The sequence below is a fragment of the Dasypus novemcinctus genome, chromosome 1, assembly GCF_030445035.2.
Source record: "Dasypus novemcinctus isolate mDasNov1 chromosome 1, mDasNov1.1.hap2, whole genome shotgun sequence".
Taxonomy (NCBI): domain Eukaryota; kingdom Metazoa; phylum Chordata; class Mammalia; order Cingulata; family Dasypodidae; genus Dasypus; species Dasypus novemcinctus.
In genome coordinates this window covers 109,809,159-109,836,802 of record NC_080673.1, presented here as the reverse complement: position 1 = coordinate 109,836,802, position 27,644 = coordinate 109,809,159, and the positions used below count along the sequence as shown (strand labels likewise).

Below are 27,644 nucleotides of genomic sequence, written 5' to 3'. Positions count from 1 at the left end.
TTTTCTGAATCCATGTCTTTATTCTTTGGCTAGAAGCCTTTATACATCTGGTGTTCTGTTTTACTATGACTTTGGAGAAGTGTTACAATTTGTTTTTGCTATGTGGAATAATTTCTTGAATAAGGTCCCAGCTGAAAATCATTCCTGGAGACAGAATAACCCTACACAAGATGTCCTCTTTTACCCCCTGAATCACCCCTAATATGTGCAGAGACACAAGATAGTTTAATGATTTCTTTCCTAGTAATCTACGATCTGCATTACTGGCAAGGCAAGAATAATACATCATTATGGATTTTCTACATTAAGGAAAGATATCTTAAGAAATCCATATGTTTTTCATAGAAGATAGTATTTGCTAGTAAGATGGGCAAATTCATGAAAAATGAATGTTTTTATAGTAAGTTTTTATTATATCTAACATAAATAACTGTTAGTTTCATAGGCCTGCCATAACAAAGTACCACAAATGTAGGCTTATTACGGAAATGTATTGTCCCACAGCTCTTGAGACTAGAAGTCTCAAATGAAGGGTCATGTTTCTCAAGTCTGTAGGAGAGATTCTGTTTCCTGCCTTTCTCCTGGCTTCTAGTGTTGCTTCGCCAACAATAAATGGTGTTCTCAGTCTCTATTCACACAGAATTCTCCCCAGTGTCTGTCTGTCTGTGTCCAAACTTCTTATAAGGGTCTGCCCAACTCCAGTATGACCTCATTTTAACCTGCCTATTTCCATCCTAAATAACTGTATTTCCAAATAAAGCCATATGTTGAAGTACTGGGGATTAGAACTTCAACCTGTCTTTTGGGGGGACACAATTAAATTAATAACAACAACCAACATTCAGTAAATTTTATTCTCTAGTCAAGTTTCTTCTGTCCTTTGATGTGGGCCTGGGACTCAGGCAGCATTCCCTGGGAGTGGCTCATCTCTCCTCCACATGGTACTGACTTGGACAGTTCAGTTGGGGCTGGAAGATCCAACATGGCCTTAGGAACATGTCTGGGGTCCTAGTGCTGGCTGGTGGCTGGGGTGGCTTGGTTTTCTTCATTATGGCCCCTTTTGCTTTCCACATGATCTCTCATTATTCACTAGTCTAACTCAATCTTTTTAACTTGATGTTTGGCTTCCAGTAAGGAGGAAACAACAGCTGCAAGATTTGTAAGGCCCAGGTCAAGAAGTCAAGCACTGTTACTTCTGCCACATTCTATTTTTGAATTTAAGCCACAGAACTAGCCTGAATACAGGGATGGGGAACGAACTCTATGTCTTGGTGGAAGCATAGTGTGCATGCACAGGGATAGAAGGGATTATCTGTGGCCACCTCGCAGACAATCTATAGCACAATGTTTTGTTTTTCTAATATTTTTGTTTGAAGTCTGATCCTTTCTTAAAGATATTTCCTTTCCTTGAATAATGAGCACTTATTATTATATGAGTCTTATAGACACTGGTCTATGTTCCTTGTATCCCATAACACAAGTAGAGTAGGTATTCAATAAATGTCTTTTTTATTATAAATGTCATATGATGGGAGAATAAAGCATTTATGCTATAAGTAGTGGCTGTCTTATTCTCTACTAGATTGTTTATTGCTAAATCCCTTGCTCATTTTTGTGATCAGTTAGTCCTACCTCCTCCAACTGCTCCTGCTGTTTCTCATGTTTAGCCTATGTGTGTGGTCACAGCTAATAGTTTCTAACTGAAGTATATTTGGAAGAAAATATTTGGAGTCATTCATACAAAAAAGAAATTGGAAGCAAATAAGCCATTAAAGAAATAACTCTTTTTTAAAAGTATGCCAGATTTTTTCAACATAACTGAAGAAGAGTTGATGATTTATGGGAATCACAATTGTCTAAATGTTTGCAATGCTCTGCAATGAAAAAATTGTCTTTGGAGCTTGTAAAAATTCTCAGGGGTATAGTCAATCATTGATGATTCATAGTTACCAATGAAATCCAAACATTCCAGTCTCATGTGAGCTTAAGCACAGGCATCTGATTAAAGACAGAGCTGGAAAGGAAAGACTATGCAGGGACCTAGTCAAGTGTCATGTCAGATAATCGCAATGGCTGATTTTACTTCCTCTAGTGAGAAAGGCTTAGAAAATTTAAATGAGAAACCCTACCTTGTCTATCACAGGAATAACGATTGGTATGAATCCAGTTAATATTAAACAATTGTAGAATCACAAGGCTAGACAGGATTTTATGAGATCAACTGATTTATCCTCTCATCTTAAGACAAAACCTCCATGCTATGATATTCTTTTAAACAGCTGAGGTTTGATTTATTCTTTGAGAAAAAAAGACCCATTCATTCATACAACAAATATATATTCTATGCAAACTGTATATTAGACATTGATCAAAATGATTGATATACATCAAGGAATAAAACAAGCAAAGATCTTCAACATCATGAAACTTGCGGAATAGTAGAGGGATATAAGTGATTCTATTAGCTTCCTCTTTGTCAATATCAATAAGCCCTCCCGCTTCACATACACTTTACATTGGTTTGCTGATTTTATAAGAAACTCTCCACACAATAAACCCAATCACTACTAAGCTGTTAGATATGAGAAAAGAGTTTAAAATTCATATACATTAGCAAATGATTTCATTTTCACATGAAGAAACTAAGTTAAAAAAAGATTGGCTTTTATTTGAAGTAAAACCTAGGCCTTCAAAGGCTCAGTCCACTGTACTTTACTTTTAGCCCACCCTTTCAAAAATATTTTCACAATCTTCACAATTTTCACAATCTGCTCTATGTTGACTTAGTTATAAAACATATTCACAAACTGTAGTATCTATCACAGCATCCTTGTATATTAATTATACATCTTTTCATTCCATATGACAGGACCCCTGCTTGGTTAGTGGAAACAAAAGGAGTGGAGAGGGGGACTATTATAAGGAAATTGCAGTTTCTAAAGGACTCTAAAACATAAATAGAGCTAAACTTGGGAAACAAACACTCAACACCATTAGGACTGTCTTTATGTCCTATTGTCTCTATCTCTCTCTGAAGAATCATCTTATCCATTGAAGTCATCCTGACTGAGGGGTTTCAAATCCTGGCTATGTCACATGCTAGCTTAGTGACCTGGAGAAGGTCATTTAACCTCTCAATTTTCTCCTCTGTTAAAATTAGTATAATTATAGTACCTGTCTGATGGGATTTTAGCAACAAAAGAAACTTAGTAATACCTAGGGCTTGACACAATGCCTGCCTCAGAAGAAGTCTTCAGCTAATGGGAACTATCATTATTGGATGAAAGGATTCTGTTTTCTTGAGAGAGCTTTCTTCTAGACAGGTAATATGTCATTCCAAAAGGTTCAACCATTTATATTTCATAGATATGTTGTAGTTCTCTTTCTAGTGAGAAAGTATATGAAATGCCTTAAAACAGGACCTGGTCCAAGAGAAGTACTTAACATAGGTTATGCATTAATCCATTAATCTTATTGTTGTTGTTATTTTTACATCATTATTCCAATTAGAGCCCAAACATAACAACTCACTTTATTCTCCAAAGGGTTAGGTGATAACTTCATGCCACTTTCTCTTTTGGAGGATTTTTTGAAAGCATTCCTTGGTCTTTATCCTACAGAGTTCAACACTTCTGTACCAAAACAAAGAGAGTTTGGGATTACAATCCAAACTGAAAAAAAAATCCTCAGTAACACAATGTCTTGGCTAACTATTGACATCATCCTTTTGGGCACAATTTAGATAACAATCACTGTAAGATGTATTAAGTTTCTTGTTTCAAAATCATCTAAATTTGTTTGATATTCAACAGAAATTGAGGGCCCAATTTTATGCCAAGAATCATGTGTTTATTGGGGGCAGAAAGTGACAAATAAAGTCATTTCTACTAGCCCTGTGGAAACTTACAGTTTAATTGGTACAATAAGTATTTATTGTATAAAAAATAAAAGAAAAATCTTAAGTGTGACATTACTATAAAAGAGAGATATATGATGATTTATTAGACTAACATGACCTAACCTGGGTGAGAGTGGGGATGGGAGTGTCAGAGAAGGTTTCCCCTGAGCTCTGTATGTTTACTGTGAAATCTAAAGGAGGAATAAGTATCTCAGGGAAGATTGGCAGGTGTCAAAGTTTGTTCCAATTAGGAAAAACAGTACATAAAAAAGCATTGGTTCTCCAGTTGGCTATACTTTGGACTTGCCATTTTGGAAACTTTAAAAAATACCAGTGCCTGGATCCCATCCCCAGAAATTCTGATGTAATTGGCATGGGGTATGGCTTTGACATTGAGATTTTTTGGAAAACTTCTCATGTGGTTCTGATATGTATCAAAGTATAAGAAACAATCTTCAAATTCTTAAGACAGAGAATTATGTCCTAATCAAGAAACTGAAGGAAGTCTATAATTGGCATTCAAAGAATGAGAGGGAGTATGATAGGACATGAATGCAGATAGAGCTAAATCATGCAGGTGATGGTAGACCATGTTAGTAGTTTGGTGTTTATCTTGAGAGCGATGGAAAACTATGGAAAAATTTTAAGTAGAGAGCACAGTCTTTAAATTTGTGTTTTGAAAAGATCACTCTATATGTAGTACAGAGTGAATTACTGTGGAAGGGAAGTTCCTGAGTTAGGTTGAGCTAAGATGGTGCCAAAGAGATGGAGTTAAGCTGATTCAAGAGTTTCTGTTTTCCTGTGGAGTTAAAATGTCTGACTCTGGCAGTAGACTTGCCAGGAGAGATACTAAGGCTGATTCATTGGCTTCTGGCTAGTGCCACAGATGGATGGTAAGGAGCTGATTATGAACTCAATCTTATAAGTGTTTGATGTGGCCAGTCTCGAAGCCAAACTCAGCATGTAAATGCAATGCCTTCCCCCCATCGTGAGACATGACACCCGGGGATGAGCCTCCCTGGCACCGAGGGACCACTATCAACTACCAACTGATGATGCAACTGGAAAATGACCTCATACGGAAGGTTCAACGCGGATCAGCGGAATATCCCTGTCTACATAAAATAACATGACTTTAAAATGCTGTCTGACCTAATGTAAGGGGGAAATGGAAAGGAGAAATGAGTTTATATGGCTACAAGTCTCTAAAAAAGAGTCTGGAGGCTGTCAGAAGGATTGCCCTTATGCACAACTGAGCAGAGTCAGAGAGACAGATAAAGCAGATACAACCCCCAGATATCGGTTCCTTCGAGGACTAAAGAGACCCATGGGAGTTATGGTCATGGCCGATGGGGTTAACTACCAGGTCAGATGGCCCCTCTTTGGAACTGGTGTTTATGTGTGACGAATCTGGACTCAGATGGGATCTCTCTTCATAAGACTTTCATGCTAATGTGCTGGAGGTGCAGTTAGTGTCGGGGTTTAAGATATATTTAGGGGATTTGAATCTCTGGACTGACAATGTGATAGCCAGGTCCTGAGCCTCAACAGACTCCAGCACCTACAATCTGACTTATTGGGCTCACCACACTCAGCTAAGATGGAGTTGAAGAAGGACAACCACCACACCATGGAGCCTAGAGTGATTACAACTGAAAGTAGGAGGATTGCATCCAGCATCCAGGTGGAATCTGAGCCTCCTCTTGACATAGAGGTACAATGGACACAACCAATCCAATGTCCACATAGAAAAGGTGGCATTGGATTGAGAAAAGTGGACATGATGGCTGATGGGTATGGGGAAAGGCAGGAAGAGATGAGAGGTGGAGGCGTCTTTGGGACATGGAGCTGCCCTGGATGGTGCTTCAGGGGCAATCACCGGACATTGTAAATCCTCACAGGGCCCACTGGATGGAATGGGGGAGAGTGTGGGCCATGGTGTGAACCGTTGACCATGGGGTGTGGGGGTGCCCAAAGATATACTTGCCAAATGCAATGGCTGTGTCATGATGATGGGAGGGAGTGTTGCTGAGGGGGGGGAGAGGTGGGGTGGGGGAGGTAGGGTTCAATGGGACCTCATATATATATATTTTTAATGTAATATTATTACAAAGTAAATAAAATAAAATAAAATAAAAAATAAGTGTTTGAGGTGCCTTTGATATATCTAACCACACTGTTGAAGCCTCTGGGGGGCTTTGTGGGGGACCCCGAAACCTCTGTGGGGTTTCTTGGGGTCGCGGGCTTAGGTGAGGACACGCGGCTGGGCTAGAGGAACTCAGACCACGGAGATGAGGCTGGTGGCACAGGTCTGGTTTATTCAGGAAGTGAGCATAGTATTATAGGGCGGGGGGGGGGGGGGGGGGTGGCATGGGGAATGCTGATTGGTTCAGAGGTGAGCAATACTTTGGTTGGCTGCCGTAAGTAGTTACCAGCGGGGAAGGCTAGTAAGAGGTTACATGAAGTGGGAGAGGTGGTGGCAGGAGATTGGCTATTGCTGTTGCTGGGGTGGAAGGCAGACTTGAGCTTCTTAGGCTGTGGCGGGAAATAGAGAACAAAGCAGTTGCGTGGGGGGGAAGGGAGAGGGAGAGGGAGGGGAGGAAGAAGGGTGGAGTGGCAGGGGCCGACCAGATGTTGCGTTAGGAGGGAGATTATGGGCGCAGCCTCTGCTGGTGCTTGGGCGGGCTTGAGGGCGTCACGCCCGTGCTGGCTGAGGACGCTGCCGCCCATTCCAGCCGCCCGGTAGTAGGCCTGGGCAGGCTGAGGGCTTGCGCCCGTGCCAGCCACCCTGACCCCTGACTCCAGGCTATGCGTCTGCCTTCCGCCGCCGGGGCTGGCTGTGCCTAGGGAGGCTTGCTGTCCCACACACACATGTTAAATAGTAAAATTTAAAGAGATATCTGGCCTTGAGATTGTTTGGGAATAGTGAAAATTTTAAATGCAATAGAAATACTTTCATTGACCTTGTCAGTTTCATGAAGAAAAAAAAATTCTTTTCTAAGACACTGTAATAGGCACTGGGCGTGAAAAATAATTAAGTTGGTGATCCTAAAATTAAGTGTTTCATTATTCAGTGGAAGAAATAGGAAAGTCTATGAAAATTCCAATGTGATTTTAAAATGGAGATCCCCTTCAAAAACTCTCAAGGAAAAATAGAAAGGATGAAAAGAAAACCCAGCAGCTTTTATCAGGCTGTAAAAATAAATCCTAAATTTGATTAAAGAAATAAAGTAATTCTGATTAAAAAGAAGAGGAAAGCTAATAGCATTTGGGTAAAAGGAATTGACTTGAAGGATCATGAAAATTGCCAGGTTACAATCTAATGGACACAATTTCAATTTGGGGATATTTCGATTTTTTATTCAGTTTTAACTGGAGAGTCAAAAATAAAGAATAATAGCGACCACTTGAGTTTTAATTTGTGCATCTATTTTTCAGATTTCTTCTGGGATCTACCATGTACCAGTATGCAAATATTATGCTAAAGGCTAGGGGTGCAGTGGTAGATAAAGTAGGTGTCATTCTGGCTCCACAGACTTGATAGCCTAGTACCCTGTTTAAAACAAGCAAACAACGAACATTGACAAACATTATTTGAGACCTTTCTCCCTAGTTAGCTTTTACAGAAGAAGCTGGCGACAATGATTCACTTAACAATGAATACTTGTTTAAGTATTGATACTTAAAATCAATAAGTTTTAAGTATTCATTGTCTCAATTTACTTTCCCTGGCTATTAAAGCAAGCTTTGGAGTTGTGGTTTTCAATCTTGGCTGACTAAAATCACCTGGAAAGCTTTACAAAGTACTGATGTCACGCTCCTAAATATTCTGATTTAATTTTTCCGGGGTTCAGCTGAGACATCAGAATTTTGTTTAAAGGTCTCCAGGTGATTCTAATATACAAAGTTAAGAATCATAGCTTTAGAGCTCTCCTTCATCACTGAAACCAATAAATAGCCATGGAGAATGAGACTGAGCAAGGAACAAAAGAATTCTGATTGTAGAAGTATAGTAAGAGCAAACACTTCTTTAGTTTTATGTACCAAGAACACTTCTAAACACTGGACCTATGTTCACTCATTTAATAGTCCCAACAGCACTATGGGGAAGTTCCTTTTATTTATTCCCATTTAAAAGGTGAGGAAGCTGAGACCCAAAGATCCACAGCCAGTATGTGTCAGAGTAGAGCTTGTACTCAGCTGTCTTATTATAGAGTCTCTGGTTTTAATCACTACACTATGTTGCCTGTTAATAAGATGTGATAGTAGTTTTACATGAAGAAGAATTATAAAAGAAAGGAAAACATAATGGTAGAAAACATTAAATGCTGTTGACACCTGAGAGTGGTTATTATGTCTGTGTAAAACATTTTCAGCTATTTCTTTATATTTAGCTTTTTGTATTTTTAGTCTTCATTTGTGGGAATCAGTTAACAATTTATCTTGTTTTTTAGTGCAGTCACTTTTGTTTTCTTTGAGGAAGCAGGATGATATAAGCAGTCGAACTGTATGTTTTTTCTCTGACTTTTCAAAGACGTTTTCTCTTGAAGGAAACTCAAATATTAAGAATATGCCACATAATCTAAAGAACGACTACCATTTCATGATAATGATCAAGCTGTTAGGAATAGAATCTTAGAAGGAAGAAATCATCCTCTAGGAAGTAAGTCTTACAAATGGAACCTATTTTAAAGGTGGAAAATACTATAACGAAAACTATTATTGTAGGGATTACTGGCACACTACATTCTTACACATGTCAAAGAGACAATTCAAATTTAACTCTATAAAACAACTATCAGTGTCATCCTGCCATTTGTATTTTTTTTATACTTTCTATCGCATTTAAAAGAAGCATCTACCAAATCAGTGCTGCACATTTGTAAATGTGCTTTCAAGCTGCTTTTCCTGTGCCCTAGCTGTTCCATCTTTTCATTTAGAGGCTGAGAAAGCAAACAAGCGTAGTATCTCAGAACATTCACCCCTCAGTGCTGTGGATATTTTGTGCCCTGCAGCTGGATGTCTGATATTGTAGCTAGGCTTCTTTTGTTCTATATGAGTATGAGCTAATAAATGCAAGGAATTCCATTTGGTATTCAATTAAGAGCTCTCTTGACTCCTGTTATTAAAGCCTACAAACTATTGAGCGTAAAATTAAAGTTGAGCAATTCAGCTTTCTTTTTGACATTATAGCACTGCCTAAAATATAGTGATGTAAAACCCCAGAGTCAAAAGTCATCACATACAGCCCAGGTACAAATGAAAAGTGAAAGCATTGAAGGAAAAAGAGTAAATATATAAAGTTTGGCTCATACAAATACATCAACCAGTTTGTTGAACACAAGATATTACATTGATTTTAACAGAATGCTACATGATTATTATTGCCAAAGCTCCAATGAAGGAAATAATTAAAACATTATGCATTTTTAAGGCTTTAACATGACTTTAGGCAATAACCAGAAAATACTACAGGAAATCAATATACTGTAATTGAAAGGCAATTGAATTGCTCTTTACATTTTTGTCCCTTACACATTTTCTCTAGACTGCCAGACCATTGAAGATAGTGGGTCTTATTTTGTCATCGGCAGTGTGCCTCTCTGTAAATCTCATGTGTTAAAGAGCCCGTTTATTATTTTTATTTAGAAAGTGCTCAGCTGAATAGTGTTATCAGTTTTGGTGGCATTATCTTTATCAGTCTCTGGTCTCATTTAAAAAAAAATAGAAACAAAAAGAAAAACACAACCACCAAAAATAGCCTTCTCCACATAGTCAAAGAAGTCAAGCTGATGAGATTTCAAACAATGGAATCAGAGCAGGTGTTAGAGAAGCCTCACACTTGAACCTCAGAGAAATTCTTCTAGTTTTTATCCTATACTATACCTATCAATCTTGCTATGCTGCCAGGAATACTACTCATTGTAGATACAACTTGAATTTGTATGTGAACCTAACTCATTTTTATTGCTTCTTATTGAAAGGAGTTATTTCAATCAAACTGGAATAGCTTGAAGTGAACCTCAGGGAGATAGGTAGATATGAGAATAAATTAAGATAACTTAACTTGAGAAAGATGCAGAAATATGTGGATAATCAACATTTCCTTTGTGTGTTACTGTTTATTTCCTCATTCATCTTAGGTATACATTTTGAAAGCATTATCTATCTTTAGTATAAATGAATGATGCCTCACACTTTTTTAAAGCTGATCACAGAAAATAGAGAGTTCCAGGAATATTTTATGAGAATCTCTCATTGGCTTCATTTTTCTATTATTTACCTTAATTTATCCAATGCTCTCTTGACTGTTTAAGTGGATAAAAGATAACAGAGAAGGGAGCAGAACCTCTTGGTCCTCAGTCTCCCCTTCTATAAAATGGAGATTACAGTACCTTCCTCAGAGGATTGCTTTGAGAATTAAATGTGTTAATATAAGTACATCTCTCAGATGACTGCACATAGTAAACATTATATAAAAATTATGACGATCGCAATGAAGACTTTGTCCTCGAAATTTTATTGCCAAGATGTAACCTCATTAGCTATTCTATTGAGCTAGCCACTTAAAAATTCTGAGCCTCACCTTCCTTGACTATAAAATAGGAATATCATCTTTTCTATCACCTTTAAATAGATCACATTAATGAAAAGGATTTGTAAACTATAAAACATCACAGCAATTAAAAATAACGAATCTGAACTTACAAAAGAAAGTACAGTGTTAAACTCCATTTCACCTATTAATTGAGTCCTTAGTGTTCTTATCTAGTAAACAATAATAGTAATAGAACTTTCTTCATAAAGTTATGGGGATGTAATGAGATCATGTATAAAGAGCTCAGTGTCATTACTAATACATAAAAAGTATTCAAAAATATAAAATATAGTTCTATTCATGTAAGAAATAAGTATTATTTTAGTTTCTTAATCATTTCTTTGACACAACTCATTTTGATATTTGATGAGATTATTTTATTTCTAGTTTTTCAAAGAATCTCTATTCTAAACTTTATCCACTTACAAAACAGTTGCTAAACATCCTAGTTCTTAATGCCAAATCTGATATTTAGGAAGAATTGCAGTTTGGTACAAAAGAAGAAAGGACTGGGTTAAGTAAAAGAAACATACCAATCCTAAAATCCACAATGCTGATATTAATAACAGAAACAACTTTATAAGTGTTATGATAAAAAGAGATGTGAGTTAGTGCAAAAGGAGTTAACCAGCTGCAAAGGAGTTTAGACAAACTGCAAGATCAAGGGCATATTCCTCAAGACTGCCAAGTCTGTCTAAGACTTCTCACACCAAACTAAAGTTTGTACCTTTCCCAAAACCATCCTCAGGTTGGGTGATTTGCTAGAAAGTTGATTTGCTAGAAAGTTCATAGAACTCACTGAAACCTATTATACTCATGGTCACATTTATTACAGGGAAATGATATAAATTAGAAACAGTTAAAGGAAAAAATTCACAGGATCAAGCATGAGAAGGTTCCATTTGTAACACTTTCATTGTTTTCTGGGATGTTTTTTGCCCTATCATTACAGAGGTGTAATAGTATGTGCAGAGTATTGCCAAGGAAGGAAGGCTCACTCAAGCTCTGATGTCCAGATTTTTATTGCTGTTTTATTACATATGCATGATTGATCGAATAATTGAACTCAGTCTCCAGTCCCCTCCCTTCCTGGAGGTCAGGCTGACATCCTATGGCCTGAGGGCTCTATTAGGAGCCCCCCTACTAGCAAAAACTATGTAGTGTGGTCTCAGGGCTCACCATGAAAAAAAAAAAATGCCCATCACTCCTTATTATTAATTATTTGTTACTTTCCAGGAGCTGGGACAAAAGCCAGACCTTTCTCTGGTGAGGCCAAATTCCATACTACACAGTCAGATAGAAACAGAAAAGGTGGAGAATACAGAAAAGTAAAAATCTTCATTAAGGAGAGGAAAGAATTAATGTATTTTAATGTGTATGAGAGAGAACCTGGGAAATATTTTTAAAATGAGAAATATCATTTATGATACAAATAATGTTTACCTCAGCCTAGATCTGGAGATGAATTATGTCTCCCTACTCCAAATGCATTTGGGTTGTATTTGTCCTAAACTGCCAAACAACAGATTATTTTAGAATTATAGAAACATTGACTATATTCCGTTACATTTAAAAGACAATATAATTAAGCTGAAATGATATATTTCTAGATATTTCTAAACAAACAGCCAAACAAGTTTTGTTACTAGTATAGTAGAAATACCCTTGTTACTTAAAACACTAAAGTACTATGTTTGAGTTGGCACTATTAGATATCATTTATTAAGGTGATTTGAGAATATGTTCACTGAGCTTAAAAAACAACTCTGAGGGACCAAAAATAAATTCTTGTTTTCACTTTACCAGCTAAGAACGTATTTATCGTGAACAAAATAATATTCTAAAAGCCATTCATTAGGCTTAGACTTAAATACTATAATTATAAAATTTGATATCACATTGAAAATTAAACTCTTCATTTAATGTTATAGAACACTTATTTGACCAGTATTATTTAGTCTGGGAAAATAAAACCCTCTTAAAGAAGTAATTAGAAAACGTGCACATCAAGGAAGGTAGTTGAGTATAGTGTTTGGGTGACCTCAGAAGAGAACAAAAGCTCAAAAGAAATTCCATAAGGTTTTAAATTTGGCAAGAAGACAACAGATATCTCTGATAATTAGACTTTCAACACATTTGGATTCGCTAATTGGATTTAAGTTCTAATTAGACTTTTTGTGTAACTAAGAATGACATATCATTGTATGAATTTAATGTGCTTTTACAGTTGAATCCAACGATTAGCAGCATTTTCCAAAATAATTTAATAAGGGAAAAAGCTAGTTTTGTTGTTTATATGGTGACATACTCTTCTATTAAGATATATTATGTACATTTTAGTTTTCTTAATTAAATAACTTTTGGAGAACTCAAAGAGAAACATGAGTTTTATTAGGAAGCACCAAAATTGTCTGCTTGTGAGCGAGATTTGCTAGTATCCTGATGATTTTGGAGGCCACAAACAAAATGCAATACAGGGGAATAAATCACTCATCAGGAGGAAGCAGCACAAAAACCAGGTACCCCATAACCATTTAGTTAATCAAAGCAGACTCCTTATATAACAAAAGATCCACTACATTTTTAGGGTAGGTGAATATGGATTAAGTTCCCAAATGTGAAGGCTCACGGAGCTGGTATCAGGATTAATAGCATGACATTTCTTCCCAAGATGGGTATTACAGCATTCTCTTTGCAGCTTTGAGTAGTTATCTGCTAATTCAAGTCACGTTGTGTCTCTTTTCTCATTTCTGAATGGAGAGTCATCAATTTGCATCTCGTTGAGATTTATAGGCAGTAATCTTAAAACTGGTAGCCCTGATATTTGGATGTTACAAGAATAACTACATTAGGGTACAAAATTAAACCAGTATTTTGGAGAGTAAAAAGCAGAACTTTAAGGGAAAGGTTACTGCCAAAATATTGAAAGTAAATTGATATCACTGACAAAAAGGCAAATTATATTGTTTTATGTACTGTGACTACTTTGAGAACAACAAAGCCAAATACATAATCTTTTCCTAAATAAAAGCAGTAACCCTTCTAACCACATTTAAATTTTTGTAACTTTCTGTCAATAAAAGCAGTATAAGATCTAATTAAAATCATGGAAACTGTAAGAAATTCTAACTTGTGCAGTAATTAACGTATGAAAACAGACGTTATGGTAGAATTATATAAGCAATTATTTTTTCCAATTAGTGCATTACTAGGACTGAGTTATTATTATAATAATAAATTCTCATTAAGGCAAATGTCCTTGCTGAGACTCTTAAGCATGTTGAATGCTGTCGTTCGTCAGATAATGTTATTTAAAAGCAGAAATGGCATTTCTGATTGCTTCATTTGCTATTAAAAAAGAAAACCTGTGCAGGATACTTTCTATACCAATCATTCCAAGAGATATGACACGGTTTTCTGAAAGGTCTGTCTATAGGTGACTGGACTGTTCTTCAGGCAGAAAAGTGATCAAAGCCATTTTATCTTTCAGCTTGGATGCTGGAATCCTGTCACAGGGCTAAATGGGTCCCTGACTGACAAGAAACTGGAGAATAACATGCGTGGAGTAGTTCTACGTGTGGTGACCGTTCTGGTAAGTTTGATCTGAACCCTGTGGTTTTGGTTCTGGAGGTTACTTTGTCATTCATTTGTTTATATTTTATTAATTGATGCCCTAATCTTAAAAGAGCTTTTAACAAGCCCTGACTATGCTTTCAAAGGTCTTTTTACTGGTTATATGTTCCAGCCCTCACTTAAATTTACATGGACAAATATTAGATTCTTGCAGGCTTTTAATTACAGTGCTTGTGTAAATAAGTTTCTTAGGCATTTAAAATCCAATTTATATCCTTCTACAATTTTCTAACATGATAAAGTAAAAGGTACCTATTAGTCATTTCTCACTGGAACCCTCAAGTAAGCATAAATGAAGATAACTATAACAAACCAGGGTATATTTGATTATATATTCAGTAATAATAAAACATTAGTTGATTAAGATAAGCTTCAAAGAAAAGGCCATCCAATTATTAACTGAGTATCAACTGTTTTCAAGCTCAGTGCTGAATACTGGGGACACTAATGAATAACATAGATAGATATGATTCTGTCTTTGTGGAACTCATCATCTAGTGATTCTGTTAATATTAATTGATATTATACATGTGAAACATTTATTCAATTCCATTTACTTATTAAGAAATCAACAATTGGTAACTATTAACCATTAATCTATACATAAAATTTTCTCTTCTAATGAAAATCCAGAGTAAGGTGTTAGAAATTCTTGAACAGTAAACTATTAAAATGAGTACTATCTAAATAAACTATAATACATGAAGACAAGTACTCTCCTTTGTCATTTCAGTGAGTTGACCTGTGCTATTTTATAGTAAATTATAAAACTTAACAGTCCATACTCAATAACTTTATATTTCTTCAGCAAAGTCTACTTGTTTTTAAATTTGAAAAGGCTTTCCTTTTTTTCCTAAGCAAAATAAATTGCAGAAAAATAAATAAATAAATTGCAAAATCCATTAATGGAAGAGGCAAACAATCTCTTTTGACTTGTTGGTGTTAATTGGGTAGTCATCAAGATTTATAATAGAGTGACTGCCCTTTGTACATTATTTGATATTGATTGAGTAGACTCAACAGAATTTCACTGACTTAAAAAGAATCTGAATATTCTTTATAAAAGTAAATTCAAATAAGTAGACTATTTCCCCTTTTTCATAGCTATAATTTTATTTCATTTATCATTTTATCTTCTTGGTAAATAATTATGGTATGGATACTTTACAACTTAGATGTGAATGTGCTTCTGAATGTCCTAAAGTTGTGGATAAACATTTGCAGGGACATAAATATTAAAATATTAAATATTTTAAAAGATATATATTTGAAGTGCAGTTAGCTATTAATAGTATCTTCCCAGTGATTAACATGTAAAGTCCGGTGACAATTGTGACAAGAAAACAATACATGTGCTTTGTTTTGGTTTTTGAAATTCATATGTTTAAGGCAAACTACCCTCATTAAGTTGTTAAGCAAATATTTATTTAATACTTACAATATAATAGATTTGTTAATGGATATAAGATGATTAATGCATAGATCCTGTCCTTAAAGTATACATAGTGACTTTTTGGCGAGAAGCACATATGACAAAAACAGTTAAGAGAGATTTGGTATGTACTATGCGCCAGATGCCCTACTAAACCCTTTACGTGTATGATATTATTCAGTTCTCACAGTATTCCCAAGAAATATGTACTATTATAATCCTGAGAGCATATATGAGGAAACTGAGACTTTCCAATGTTAAGCAAACAGTATGGAAAGTTCTCAGATAGTAAGTAGCAGAGTTAGGATTCAAATCCAACAAGTCTGACTCCAGAACTCCTAACTTCTTCCCTCTTAATTAAAGTTAAATTATACTGTACCCACCCACAAACTCCAAAATCTTGATGCTTTACCTGAGTAAACACTAGAACTAGGATTTGGTCTGCATTAGACTTGGTTTGGCCATGCAAATACCACCTACTTGTATCTCTGTACAAGAGAGAAAAAGAAAGGTCTACATGGAAAACCTCTGGGGGAGAGCTGTCTGGCCTGATTGCATTCTAACTGCAGTCCAGTCCCAACTCCATACCACCTCACACTTCACTTCTTTGGAAATGTATGCCATCAATTTACTTATTTTATGTAAACAGGATAGCACATTTGATTTTCCTTACCTCAGTCAAGACCTCCTTCTTTTAACCAATAGTGGTATTTCTTTGACTTGAAGTAAATAATCTAATAGTTATCTTAAACTGAATAATCCAACCTCTGCTGTTTGTGATCCTCAGTGCAAATAAATAGCAAACTCAAATGCTTACTTGAGAAGAGTTAAAGTGTTTATTAACAAACATGTACATAGAGTTAATGAAATCAACAAGTGGTGCTGACGCACCCAGGGTCTAGACACACAGGAAGCTTTGGTTATCCTGAAGGCTGATGGGGCTTGGGCACAAGCAGTATCACCAGACCTGGCAATAGCTAGAGCCATGAGAGTGAGACCATTCAACAGAAGCTGTGAACTTTGCCAGTAGAAGAGAATGGAGAAAAAGAATCCTTGCCAAAACCCCAATCGGGCAATGAGGAAATGGATGGGGAACAGGCATCCTGTCCTTCCATCTAGCCTCCTGTCCTTCCATCTCCTTCTATTGTCTCCCACTGGCAAACTCAACCAGAAGTCAAGGACAATGGAACCCAATTAATGAAGACCATAAAGGGCTCCGAGGACACAGCAGGGCAGAGAAGGGCAAGGTGGATTTGGAGAAGTGGGACAAAGCCAGCGCCAACATTTACCTTTTGATAAGGCTGGTTTATAGGCACTTTATGTGTGTTAACTTATTTAATACTTATTTAAAAATCCTCCAAGAGATGTACCAATTACATTAGAAGGATGAAAATAGGGCACAAAATAGTGCAATAAATTTCAAAGTCCATATAGTTAACAAGAATCGGAGATGGGTTTCAAGCCCAGGATCCTGTAGTAAACCACTTGGATATTCTGCCTTTTGAATCAGAATAAACTGTTAGTGTTTAAATTAAATAGCATATATATGATGGGATGTGTGTGTAGCAAATGATATTGGACTGGTCATTTAGGAGTAGTTTCTAAATGATATCACATATGGATAACTTTATGTATTCAACCATCAGCAAAGCCACAGAGTATGCCTTACGAATGGAGAAAAAGAGAATGTGAATAAAATTTATACCCTGCAGCTTGGTGCCACTGCTCAAATATTTCTTTCTTTCCATAATTGACCTGCTAATCTCTATTTCTTGCCGAATGAATCAAGTATATTACTACAAGGCAGTTATGAAGATATTTTTCGTATTTACTTCCCAAATTGTGTAAATGTGTATAGCTAAAAAAAGGCCAATTAGGTTCTTCAATTTTTTCCCATGGTATTTCACAAAAAGTTATGGGAAACACCACTGAGTTGTAAATACCATCATAAATCTTATGAATACAAAATGGAAAGAAATTAGCAACAAGTGAAAAGAAAGGCCTGGGAAGCTATTTTGCAAGAAACTCAAGATATCTAAGAAACATTAATTGACATTTGGAAAGAGAACACTGATTAAGAATTCTTACTTACCTGATTTGGTTGTATTTGAAATAGACAGTGGCATCTCTAATGAAATTCACTATCACTCATAAATTTATTTGAGAAGCATTTATTAAGCACCTAATATACCCCCAGGTCTTCTTCTAGGTGCTTGGGGATGCAGTCAAAACAAATATCCCTGAATTCAAGGAAATTCCTTCTAGCAGAACATTTTCTAAAGCTTTCAGAATAATTTTGGGAAAAAAAAAAGAATTCAAATGTTCTACATTAAGCTTATAATACAGTATTCCTATGCCTGAAATTACCATAAAAATTATTAAGCAACCTTGTATAAAGACATGATTGGAAGTTTATAAATAAAAATACATGCAATTTTTCATATTCCAATATTTCTGACATCAGGATGCATCTTTTAATTGATGGCTTCTTATAATTGTAATTGGTATCATTATTTGTCTTTTAGTGGTGTGTAGGACAATTGGGTATCTTGCAGTTGAAAACATCTTAGATTAAATAAAATATGGTATTTGTACAAAATTAATTAATTTAATGGATATTCCTGGAAAGTTAATTCAACAAAACTGGGAAAGAAGCCATCATAAAGATCATAAAGAGAGAGACTGTTTTTTAAAAAGACCTCCAAAATAAAAGAAACAACAGTAGGAAATGAAGTCAACTGGAAAAAAAGCTAGTGATACCAATGAAAAAAATTACTGCCAAGACTAATACTGTCACTATAGTCATAGATGGATAAAAGTACAAAATATAAAAAAGCAGCCTATCTTAAACTAATGGCACATAAAGCAAGTTCAAACCATGTGCTGAGAGAAAAGTAGGTTTCCCTGAACAACTCACCATAGGAGGGATTATTTGCCCAGCTATAGCAGGCAGCTGCCTACAATGTTATCATCTCAAGAGTAATTCGCTTTTACTATATTTCACTATCATTAACCTCACTTCTTGGGATTGTTTTCAGCAGGGCTTATTTCCCTGTAAAAATATACATGTTATGTGAGTTCTGAGAGAGATAAAACATTATTATAGAGTGTTGGGGATTGAATCATGTCCTCCACAAAAGGCATGCAGGTCCCAACTTCTGGACACCTGGGTGTGAACCCATTTTTAAATAGGACCTTTGCATTTCTCAGGACATTGGCATTGTCCTGAATGACATTGCAATGACAGATACAGGCCAATATATATCTTGTCATAACTTACAAAATTATACAGAAGAGAGTTTAAACTATAATGTAAGCTATAATCCACACTTAGTGGCAATGCCCCAATATGTGCTCATCAATCGTAACAAATGTACCACACTAATGAAGGCTGTTGTTAATGTGAGAAAGTGTGGGAGGGTAGGGAAGGGGACATATAGGAATCCCCAACATTTTTTATGTTGTACCACTTATGTAATCTAAGTATCCTTAAAAAATAAAAATAAACAAACAAAAAATAGGACCTTTGAAGAATGTTATTAGCTAAGGTGTATCCAAAGGGATTGAGGATGAGGGTTGGCTTTTATCTAATATGACTGAAGTACTTATAAACAAAGGAAATTAAATACAAAGAAGCCACTGGAAGCAGCAAGAAGCTGAAATTCACCGAAAGCCAGATCCCAGAAGAGAAAGGAGTAGAAGCTACCACAAGCATTGCCAAATGACAGAGGGAACCAAGGACCAAGGAAGCAGCCAGCCCGGGAAAGCCATAGTCTTCAGGGAGAAAGCATTGCCCTACTGTGGCCACGATTTTGGATTCCCCCAAATTCAAAAACATGAGCCTATAAATTCCCTTTATTTAAGCCAACCCATTGTATGGTATTTGTTATAGCAGCCAGGAAACTCAAACCTATAGTATACCCCAAAATATAAGCCTTACTGACTCGAGAACTATTTATTGAGCATATATTGTTAGCTCAGAAGTGTGCTAAATTCCAGAGGGCAAAGATAAATAAGATATAGCCCCTGCTTTTAAGTAGATCTATGTAAATTGTTTTATCAAAATTATTACATTCTCTACCAGAAAACATGACTTGTGTGTATAGGGGGTCAGAATTAAATATATTTTGGAGATGCTGGGAAAGACAGATAAAATTGGGAAATTTGAGAGGTGAGAGAAAGAGGACATGAGAGTAAGACAATTTCATTCTCCATTGCACTGTGTTTTTTCACTCAGAACATTTTGTAACTATATTATTATTTTTCATAATAATTTCATTAGTGTTGGACTCCCCCCACTAAACCCTAAGTACCATTAAGACACAAAGTTGGTTTTCACTTGAAATGCCTGGCATATAGAAGCATCTCTGTAAAAATATTTGTTAAATGAACAAATTACAATATTCTAGTAGGTGATATTAGGATTCTTCACTCTGTTATTTCCATCCACCAGATAGAGAGTTCCGAGATGTGGTAAAGGGTATACTAGACTGGATATTTCAGCATGAGATTTCAGCCCTGAATCTTTATTTCACCTTGGTAAACTGAATTGAACAATCCATATGGAATGCTGTGGTTTCCTTTAACATATTTTATATATTTTATTTATGTCTAGAACAAGTACTAAGCTTCACTATTCCTCTCTGGAGAATACCGTGGTTTCTCAGAGAGTTCAGGGTATTCAGAAGAACACAAGAGTACCCTAAAACTCCAAAAAGCCTCCTCAACAATCAAAAATCAAACAGCTGAAAAGCCCTGGCCTCCTCCAGTTCTGTAGATTTCTAAGGTATTTACTTCTTTTCCCAGAATTCTGTTCCTTCCTCTCACCCTAGTGAGGGAGGTGGAAATGGAGATCTGCCACTCTTTCTTCCTCCTCTGTACACCCATGCCTTAATATATTCCTACCCAAACTACCAATCCCATTTAATGTTGCCATGGTGACTCATTTCCCGAACCCTACATTGACTCATACATTCAGCTAAGCATTACTTATTCGACATCCTCTCTACCGTAGGCATTATGCTAGATGATGGGGATGCAGAGGTGAACAAAATAAACATAGTCATTGCTGTCATAGAATGTGATGTCTACTGGAGAAAATTGACAACCTTCAGATAATGGCACAGTGAAATCAGTAAACACTTCACTGAGGGAGCACTACTTGAAATAAAAGCTGAAAGACCTTTATATAAGTCCGAGATGTCTCCCAGAAAGTGTTGTAAAGTAGAATATGGAGGGGTGATAGGAACAAAAAGATTGTTTGCACATAAGAAGAATCCACATTAATAAATTACTGAAGCCCAAAATTAATTGAAATAGAATCATATAGAATCTATATTCTTTTTGATCATCTGTTTTCCTATAAAATATATAGTTTTTATCTGTCACTTAAAATTTTCCATTTAGACTCTGTCCTCAATATAAATAGAATTAAAATTTATTTTCAGAAAGCAAAAGAATCAAGGTGGTTGAATTTATTGACATAATTGTTATTAAGAAATGACTTAGTCCATTAGTGGTGGGTCCAAATAACTATGCCTTTTAGGTAAAGAAGTAGAAAGTTTAAATTCAAAACATCAAGAATCATTCTCATTATGAAATAGCATGCCTATATTTGGTGAGATTTTACAAACGGTATGGACTCATTTAACATTCTGTTAATTCTAGTTGTCATGTTTTACCCTCTTTTTCTCACAATATTTTAATTTCCAAATGGACTGATATTTCATAATTTATCTTCCTACAACTTGTGGGAAGCATAGAATGAGACAAAATCAGTAAGATGCTTAAAGAGGAAAAAGAATGAAATAAGAATACAATCGTGTAGGCTCACAATCTTCAAAAGAAATAGCACCTCAAATAGAAAGAAAGAACTTATCTTTTTATCCTTTTAGAGTATGCCTCTTAAAAAATATTAAAAATTTAACCTGCTTATGATATTTGCAGGTGAAAAGGTTTTTGTTTTGTTTTTTTTTCATTTTGAGGGACGTTGAGACTGGATATAAAGGCAACAGATCATCAGCTTTTGCAATATACAAAAAAAATGGTTATATTTAGTTATTTATATAGATCAGGTATGTACTTATTTTCTTCTTGATATGCATTTTAACAAAAGAGCAAATAATACGCAATTAATTTTATTATGGAATTTCTACAACCCATTCCACTGACTTTAATTCTGGTCTCCTCTCTTCAACACGTTCATACTAAAAAGCAGTTTGGATATTCTGCAAAAAGTATTGGACTCGCCTCAAAAGATATCAGATCAAGTTCAAGCTTTTCCACTTAATAAATCACTGAACTTATGGAAGCCAACAATCCTCTCTGAACCTCAATTTTCCTTATGTAAAAGAGAAATAATAAAATTGGCTGCACAGGGCTATTATGAGAGCAAATAGGTTAAACCTTGTGAAAGCACTTAGCAAAATACACAGTGTTTCTGAATAAAAGAAATCATTATCACTGCCTTGGAACTCAGATGGGTAAATTAATTAAAGAAAAGGAAAGATATGAGCATGAGCAATCATGAAAGTGTAACTAATTATTGTCATAAATCTCTAGATTCTTTTCTTGGATTTTACCTAGAAAACCCTATGACAGACAAACATGCACTACAGAATCATTTGTTTTAGGTTCTGTTACCTTATAAAATCTCCTAAGGAGGGCTACCAAAAATCTTCAGCTAGTGAAGTACATCTTCCTAAAATAAAAATCAAGAGAAAATTCACTTGGCACCAAAGAAGATGGAGAAGGAGCAGAAGGAGAAGTAAAGAAGAAGGAAGGAAGAAAACCATAAAAAAATAATAAAGTGTCAAATTATAAGCTACAAGATTTCTAAAAGTTGGCATGTCAGTTGCATTGTCAAATGTGAATTGTAGTTGGTTCCAGGCTACCTAAATATACTCTATATATTAATATATAACTGTATTTGTCTGCCAAAGGGGTACTGATGCAAAGTACCAAAAATCTGTTGGCTTTATAAAGGTATATATTTGGGGTAAAAGCTTACAGACACAAGGCCCTAAAGAGTCCAACTCAAGGTTGCTTTCTCACCAAAGTGAGTTGCCACATACTGTAGCAAGATGGTTGCTAATCTCTGCTGTGTTTTCAGTCTTCCCCTCTGGGCTTCCACTTCTTCTTGACTCTTCATGGGCCCAGCTTCTTCTTGATCTCAGCTGTAGGCTGATACTGGGCTTGTCTCTCAGGGCTTCCTATATCAGTCTCAATTCTCTTCCCAAAGGCAGCTATAAGCTATCAGGCAAATGGCTCATCTCTCCCTGAGGGTCCAAGGATCAAAAATGACAGCTCTCTCTCTTCTTGTGTGTTTTCTTGAGTGAGTGTCCATTTATATCAGCCCATCAGGGGGTGGGGACTCAACATGAGTCACACCTTACTGATGTCATCAAATCAAAAGCCCTAAATTGATTTTATCAAGTAAACTTAATCAAAGGCCTCTCAATGGATTTAATACAATCAAAGGGTATCACACCCAGAGAAATAGATTAGTTTAGAAACTATCTTTTCTCTTTTTTGGACTGGATTCACAAAATAATTTCAAACTGCCAAAATAAATACAAAAATGTACCTGTAGTAATTGCCTTAAAGAGTCAGTTGCTTTAAAATAAACTAACCTTTCTGAATCCTCACCTTCACCATTTTGAATATTGAAGTTTTAGCATTCCTAAGGCCTCAGTCTTTAAGCCAGACGAATCTGGAAGCAAGGTTAGGGGTTGGGAGAGCAAGCTTGACAAGAGACTCCACTGGGTAAGTACTTACTGCAAGGAGAGAGAAAAGAAGTTGTTGGAAAACTCTGGTAGCTCCCACAGAAATATCTGAGGTAAGTTTCTTTCCAAGAGTTAATAAATAATAAAGTCTATCTCAGGACTACAGGCAAAACTAACAATTCTTGTTGAGGCTAATATATAAAATAAACCAAAGTCAAATTTATTTGCAGTTAAATAAAGTACGGTAATTGTAATCCATCTTACACTAGAAGTATGTGGTACAGCATTGGGGTTAAGAACACAGTCCCTGGTGGAGTTCCACTTCTTGGGATGGAAGCACGAGATGTTTCATGGACCTATTCCACAGCGAAACAAGCCAATTTGGAGAAGACTATAAAAGACAAGCATTTAAAGTCTTTGGAAATTGTCCTAAAGGCATACAGAAAATGATTAACATTTATTCAAGAAAATCTGTTAAATCTTTGTGAAAACAAGAGTCTGTGGCATTTGATCCACAGCCTGCTCCCACTCTTCCCCTAACTTCATCTCAGTTTGTTGGAGGCTCCACTGTGAGCACGGTTGGCCAAGAAGATGGGACTCTGTCTCCTGATTTTCCAAACAAAGATTACTTCTCATCAGAAGAGACAGACTAGCAGCATTTCTCATCCTTTCAAACTCCAATTTGAAGAGGCAAAATTCCTGGTGAATGTGGCTTACAATCTCGAGTTTCCCTTCCTCCATCCAGCCCCCACCATTAGGACAGATGATCTACCCCAATAGTGACACGTTAAGAATAATGGAGCCCAGATTTTCATCACTCCATCTCAGACTGAGGATAGATGTTCTGGAGAATGAAGCAAAGAAGACCAGCATCAACCACCTCATCCATTGCCTGGAGTAGTGGCTCAAAAATTTTGACCAGGGGAAAAGCAGTCCATAAGAAAAGAGAGCTCCTACACATTTTTTCAAAGGAAATGACTTTATTTGAAATAGAATATGGAGAAGTTCAAGCCTAAGGCACTCTTGAAATCAATAGCTCCTCCTACGAAGAACAAATTCCACCAGAGGCCAGCTAGTTCACCAGAAGAAACCAGGGAAATAGATAACTTAGAATATGTCAACTCAGGTGAAAAAAAATTTCAAAACAGGCCTCAAAAATTACCTCTGCCTAAATTTATTTCATTCAGACTGTTTGGCAATTTATGCCCTGAAACATTTAAAACAATATAGAAATCAGCCAGTAATTCGTGGAGTCTAATATCAAATAAGGCAAACAGTTTAATAGAGACATGGAGGGAAATAATCAAAGAAAGCCCTATTAAAACCACTGTCATCCCAGGATGACTGGTGCCTACATTTGTGTACTCTGAGGAGCAACAAATAAGACTTTACTCTGGAAATAAACTTCACTAAATAGACTTACCAAGTCACAAGACCAACACACAAACAAACAGAAGAAAAAACAAGCTCAGAAAAGAGGAGAATCATTACACAAAAGTTGCTGCAATATGTTGCTTAAAGTGTCCAGTTTTCAAGAAGTGTGACCCATACATAAAAGGGAAATCATCCAAAGTAAAATGCCTGTGAGAGATAGTAGATGTCATATTTATTTGGAAAAAAAATCAAAATAGCTATATTAAATATGTTCAAAGTAATAAAGAACACTATGCTCAAAGAAGTAAAGGAATGCATGCAGTGCCTCATAAATAGAGAATACCAATAAAGACATAGAAATTATTTTTTGAAAAACCAAGTGGAAATTCTAGAGTTGTAAAGTATAATAATGTGCTAACTAAAACTTTCTTCACTTAAGCAGTTCTGAAAACTCTAATCCACTATTTGAGCTAGTTTTCTATTAATCTAACTTTAGAAGTTTACTCTGTACTTTATTCCCTGAAGGATACTAACCAGACCTTCTCAGTTTTGCTTACAGAATAAGATAATGTCTCAAAGCACAACCAGACAGAATGGTGTCAGGAGCACCTTATGACCCAGTAAATCTGTAACTTTTCTCAGAGACAAAAGGCTTGATATACTTGAGTGGTTGGCACAACAATATCTAAACTGTGATTTATTAGCTGTGAAATCAAGGACAAGTTGAACGTGACTGAGGCAATGCAGGACTGAGAAATTGCATGTACTCTCCTCACAAGACGCCTGGCATCACTTGCTTTTCCTCTCCCCTATCATTCTCCTTTGCCTATAAAAACTCAAGCTCCCATTCTTACTTTGAACTGGTTTTAGGAAAGATTCCCCAGGTTCCCAGCTTGTACAATCCCAATAAATCATCTTCTCACTGAGAGACATGTTTCTCCTTTGTGGTGCTGCATCAGGCAGGACCTTCTACTGGAAATAGCCAAGCTGGTAACGATAACTGAAATAAATATTCATCAGAGAGGCTCAAAAGTAGATTTGAAGTTTCAGAATGAACTTAAACATAGGTTAATAGAGTATGTACAATATGAGTAAAAGAGAGAAAACAGAATGAAGAAAAATTAACAGAATTCGAGAAAAATGTAGGCCATATTTTTTAATCTAAAAATTTATTTTTATATCAATGTTACCAGTTCCTCAGTCAACACAGGATAATAACTACAATAATAGTAATCTGCTTTAGCTAGTAGTTACGCTTATTTTTGTTCATTCCTCCGTATTGAAGGATTTGGGATAATATCCACTCTGACTGCTTCAGGCTGAGAAAGGACATAGATATTATGGACCAGAGAAATGGAATTGTTTTACATGCATTTGAAGACTCTCCTTGCTGTTCCATCATCATCGTTTTATTAGTTGTCCAGGGCAAATCCAAGGAAATGGAGAGAGGGACTTGGCTGCACATCTGCTGAGTCTGAGGGCTCAGTTGGCATAGGAATAATCTGAAGGCCTTAAGTCTTTGAGAAATATATGTAACAGGTAAATTGAAAATTATAGGTTCAAATAAAGGAAGTGTAAGTATCACAATTGGGGGATTTATAAATGAGTATAAATATGTATTATCAGGAAAAGAGATTTTCATATATTCCCAGATAGAGACTGCCAAGGGATTGTTGATTTCATGAGGCAGTGTGGCTTGCCTTTGGTGTCCAGACATCCCTAGAGCCCTCAGGAGAAAGTTTGTTTAAGGCTTTGTTTATTGCAGATGTTTGTGAGGTCTGGCTGAGACCTGCCTAATGGTAACCTCCAGAACAACCTCCTCACTCACTTTAAAATCGCTTAGCCATAAAAACTCTATTTTATTTAATGTTTCCTTCTGAATTTAATACAATCAAAGGGTATCACACCCAGAGGAAGAGACCAGTTTACAAACATACTCAATATTTCTTTTCAGAATTCATCAATAACATCAAACTGCCAGACCAGGGTTATGTTAATTGACAGGTAGAACATAATTTATACAGCAACATTCCCATAACTGCCTCCGCCCCCATTGTTGACACTTAACATTGTATATATATTAGTCAGCCAAAGGGGTGCTGATGCAAAATAACAGAAATCTGTTGGCTTTAATAAAGGTTATTTATTTGGGATAGAAGCGTACAGTTACCAGGCCCTAAAGTGTAAGTTACTTCCCTCACCAAAGTCGGTTGCCTTGTGTTGCAGCAAGATGGCTGCTGACATCTGCAAGGGTTCAGGCTTCCTCTTCCTTTTAAGACTCCACGGTCCCAGAGTTTTCCAATATCAGCTGTAGGCTGAGATGAGTCTCATCTCTCTCCTGGGGCTCATTTCTCTTGGGGCTCAGCTACTGTGCTTTCTCCACAAAGCCAGCTGTAAACTGTTAGGCAAATGGCTCATCTCTCTTCCTGGGGCCATGTCTAATGGAGCCTTCTCTCTTTCTTCACAAATCTGCTTCTCTGTGTATTTACTTCCTGGGACTCCAGCATTAAAACTCCAACTAAGGAACCAGCAAGATGGTGATGGAGTAAGGGGCACCTAGATTCAGCTCCTACTACAGGGCAGTTAGCAAACACCCAGAGCTCTCTGGAGCTAGCTGAAGCACCTGTTTGGGGGCTCCAGGAGGCCAGAAGAGCATCCTGCAACATCCTTGAAGGAGGGGACTGCCCGTCTGCAGAGGAGACTCATAAGTAGAGCACTCCATGCCATGGAGGCTGGTGCTCATCCTCCACTGGAGGCACAAGCTGCCTCAGGAGCTGTTCCACAGCTGGAATTGAAAGTTCCACGTCCCCAAAATGGGAGAGGAAGAGATGTTTGGGCACCAATTTCAGCTATGATGAGGAAATTCAGTGGGCTACAGTATGATCCTGAGAACAGCTAAGGTTTGAGCATGTCCAGGTTAGAAAGAGGCTGGGAGCTGCCATCTTAACTCCGTACCTGGCACGAGGGGAAGCAGGGTGGACTGAA

At 36.5% G+C, this 27,644-nt stretch overlaps 1 protein-coding gene across 2 annotated transcripts in view; it reads left to right on the top strand.

Annotated features, from left to right (window-relative positions):
• Window positions 1-27,644, top strand: part of GRID2 (glutamate ionotropic receptor delta type subunit 2) — a 1,588,204-nt gene that overhangs the window by 1,130,469 nt on the left and 430,091 nt on the right. For both annotated transcript variants that reach the window (XM_058295409.2, XM_004470379.5), the window contains exon 9: window positions 13,987-14,088. In XM_058295409.2, the coding sequence (XP_058151392.1) occupies window positions 13,987-14,088 (102 nt within the window). The remainder of the gene's footprint in view (window positions 1-13,986; window positions 14,089-27,644) is intronic.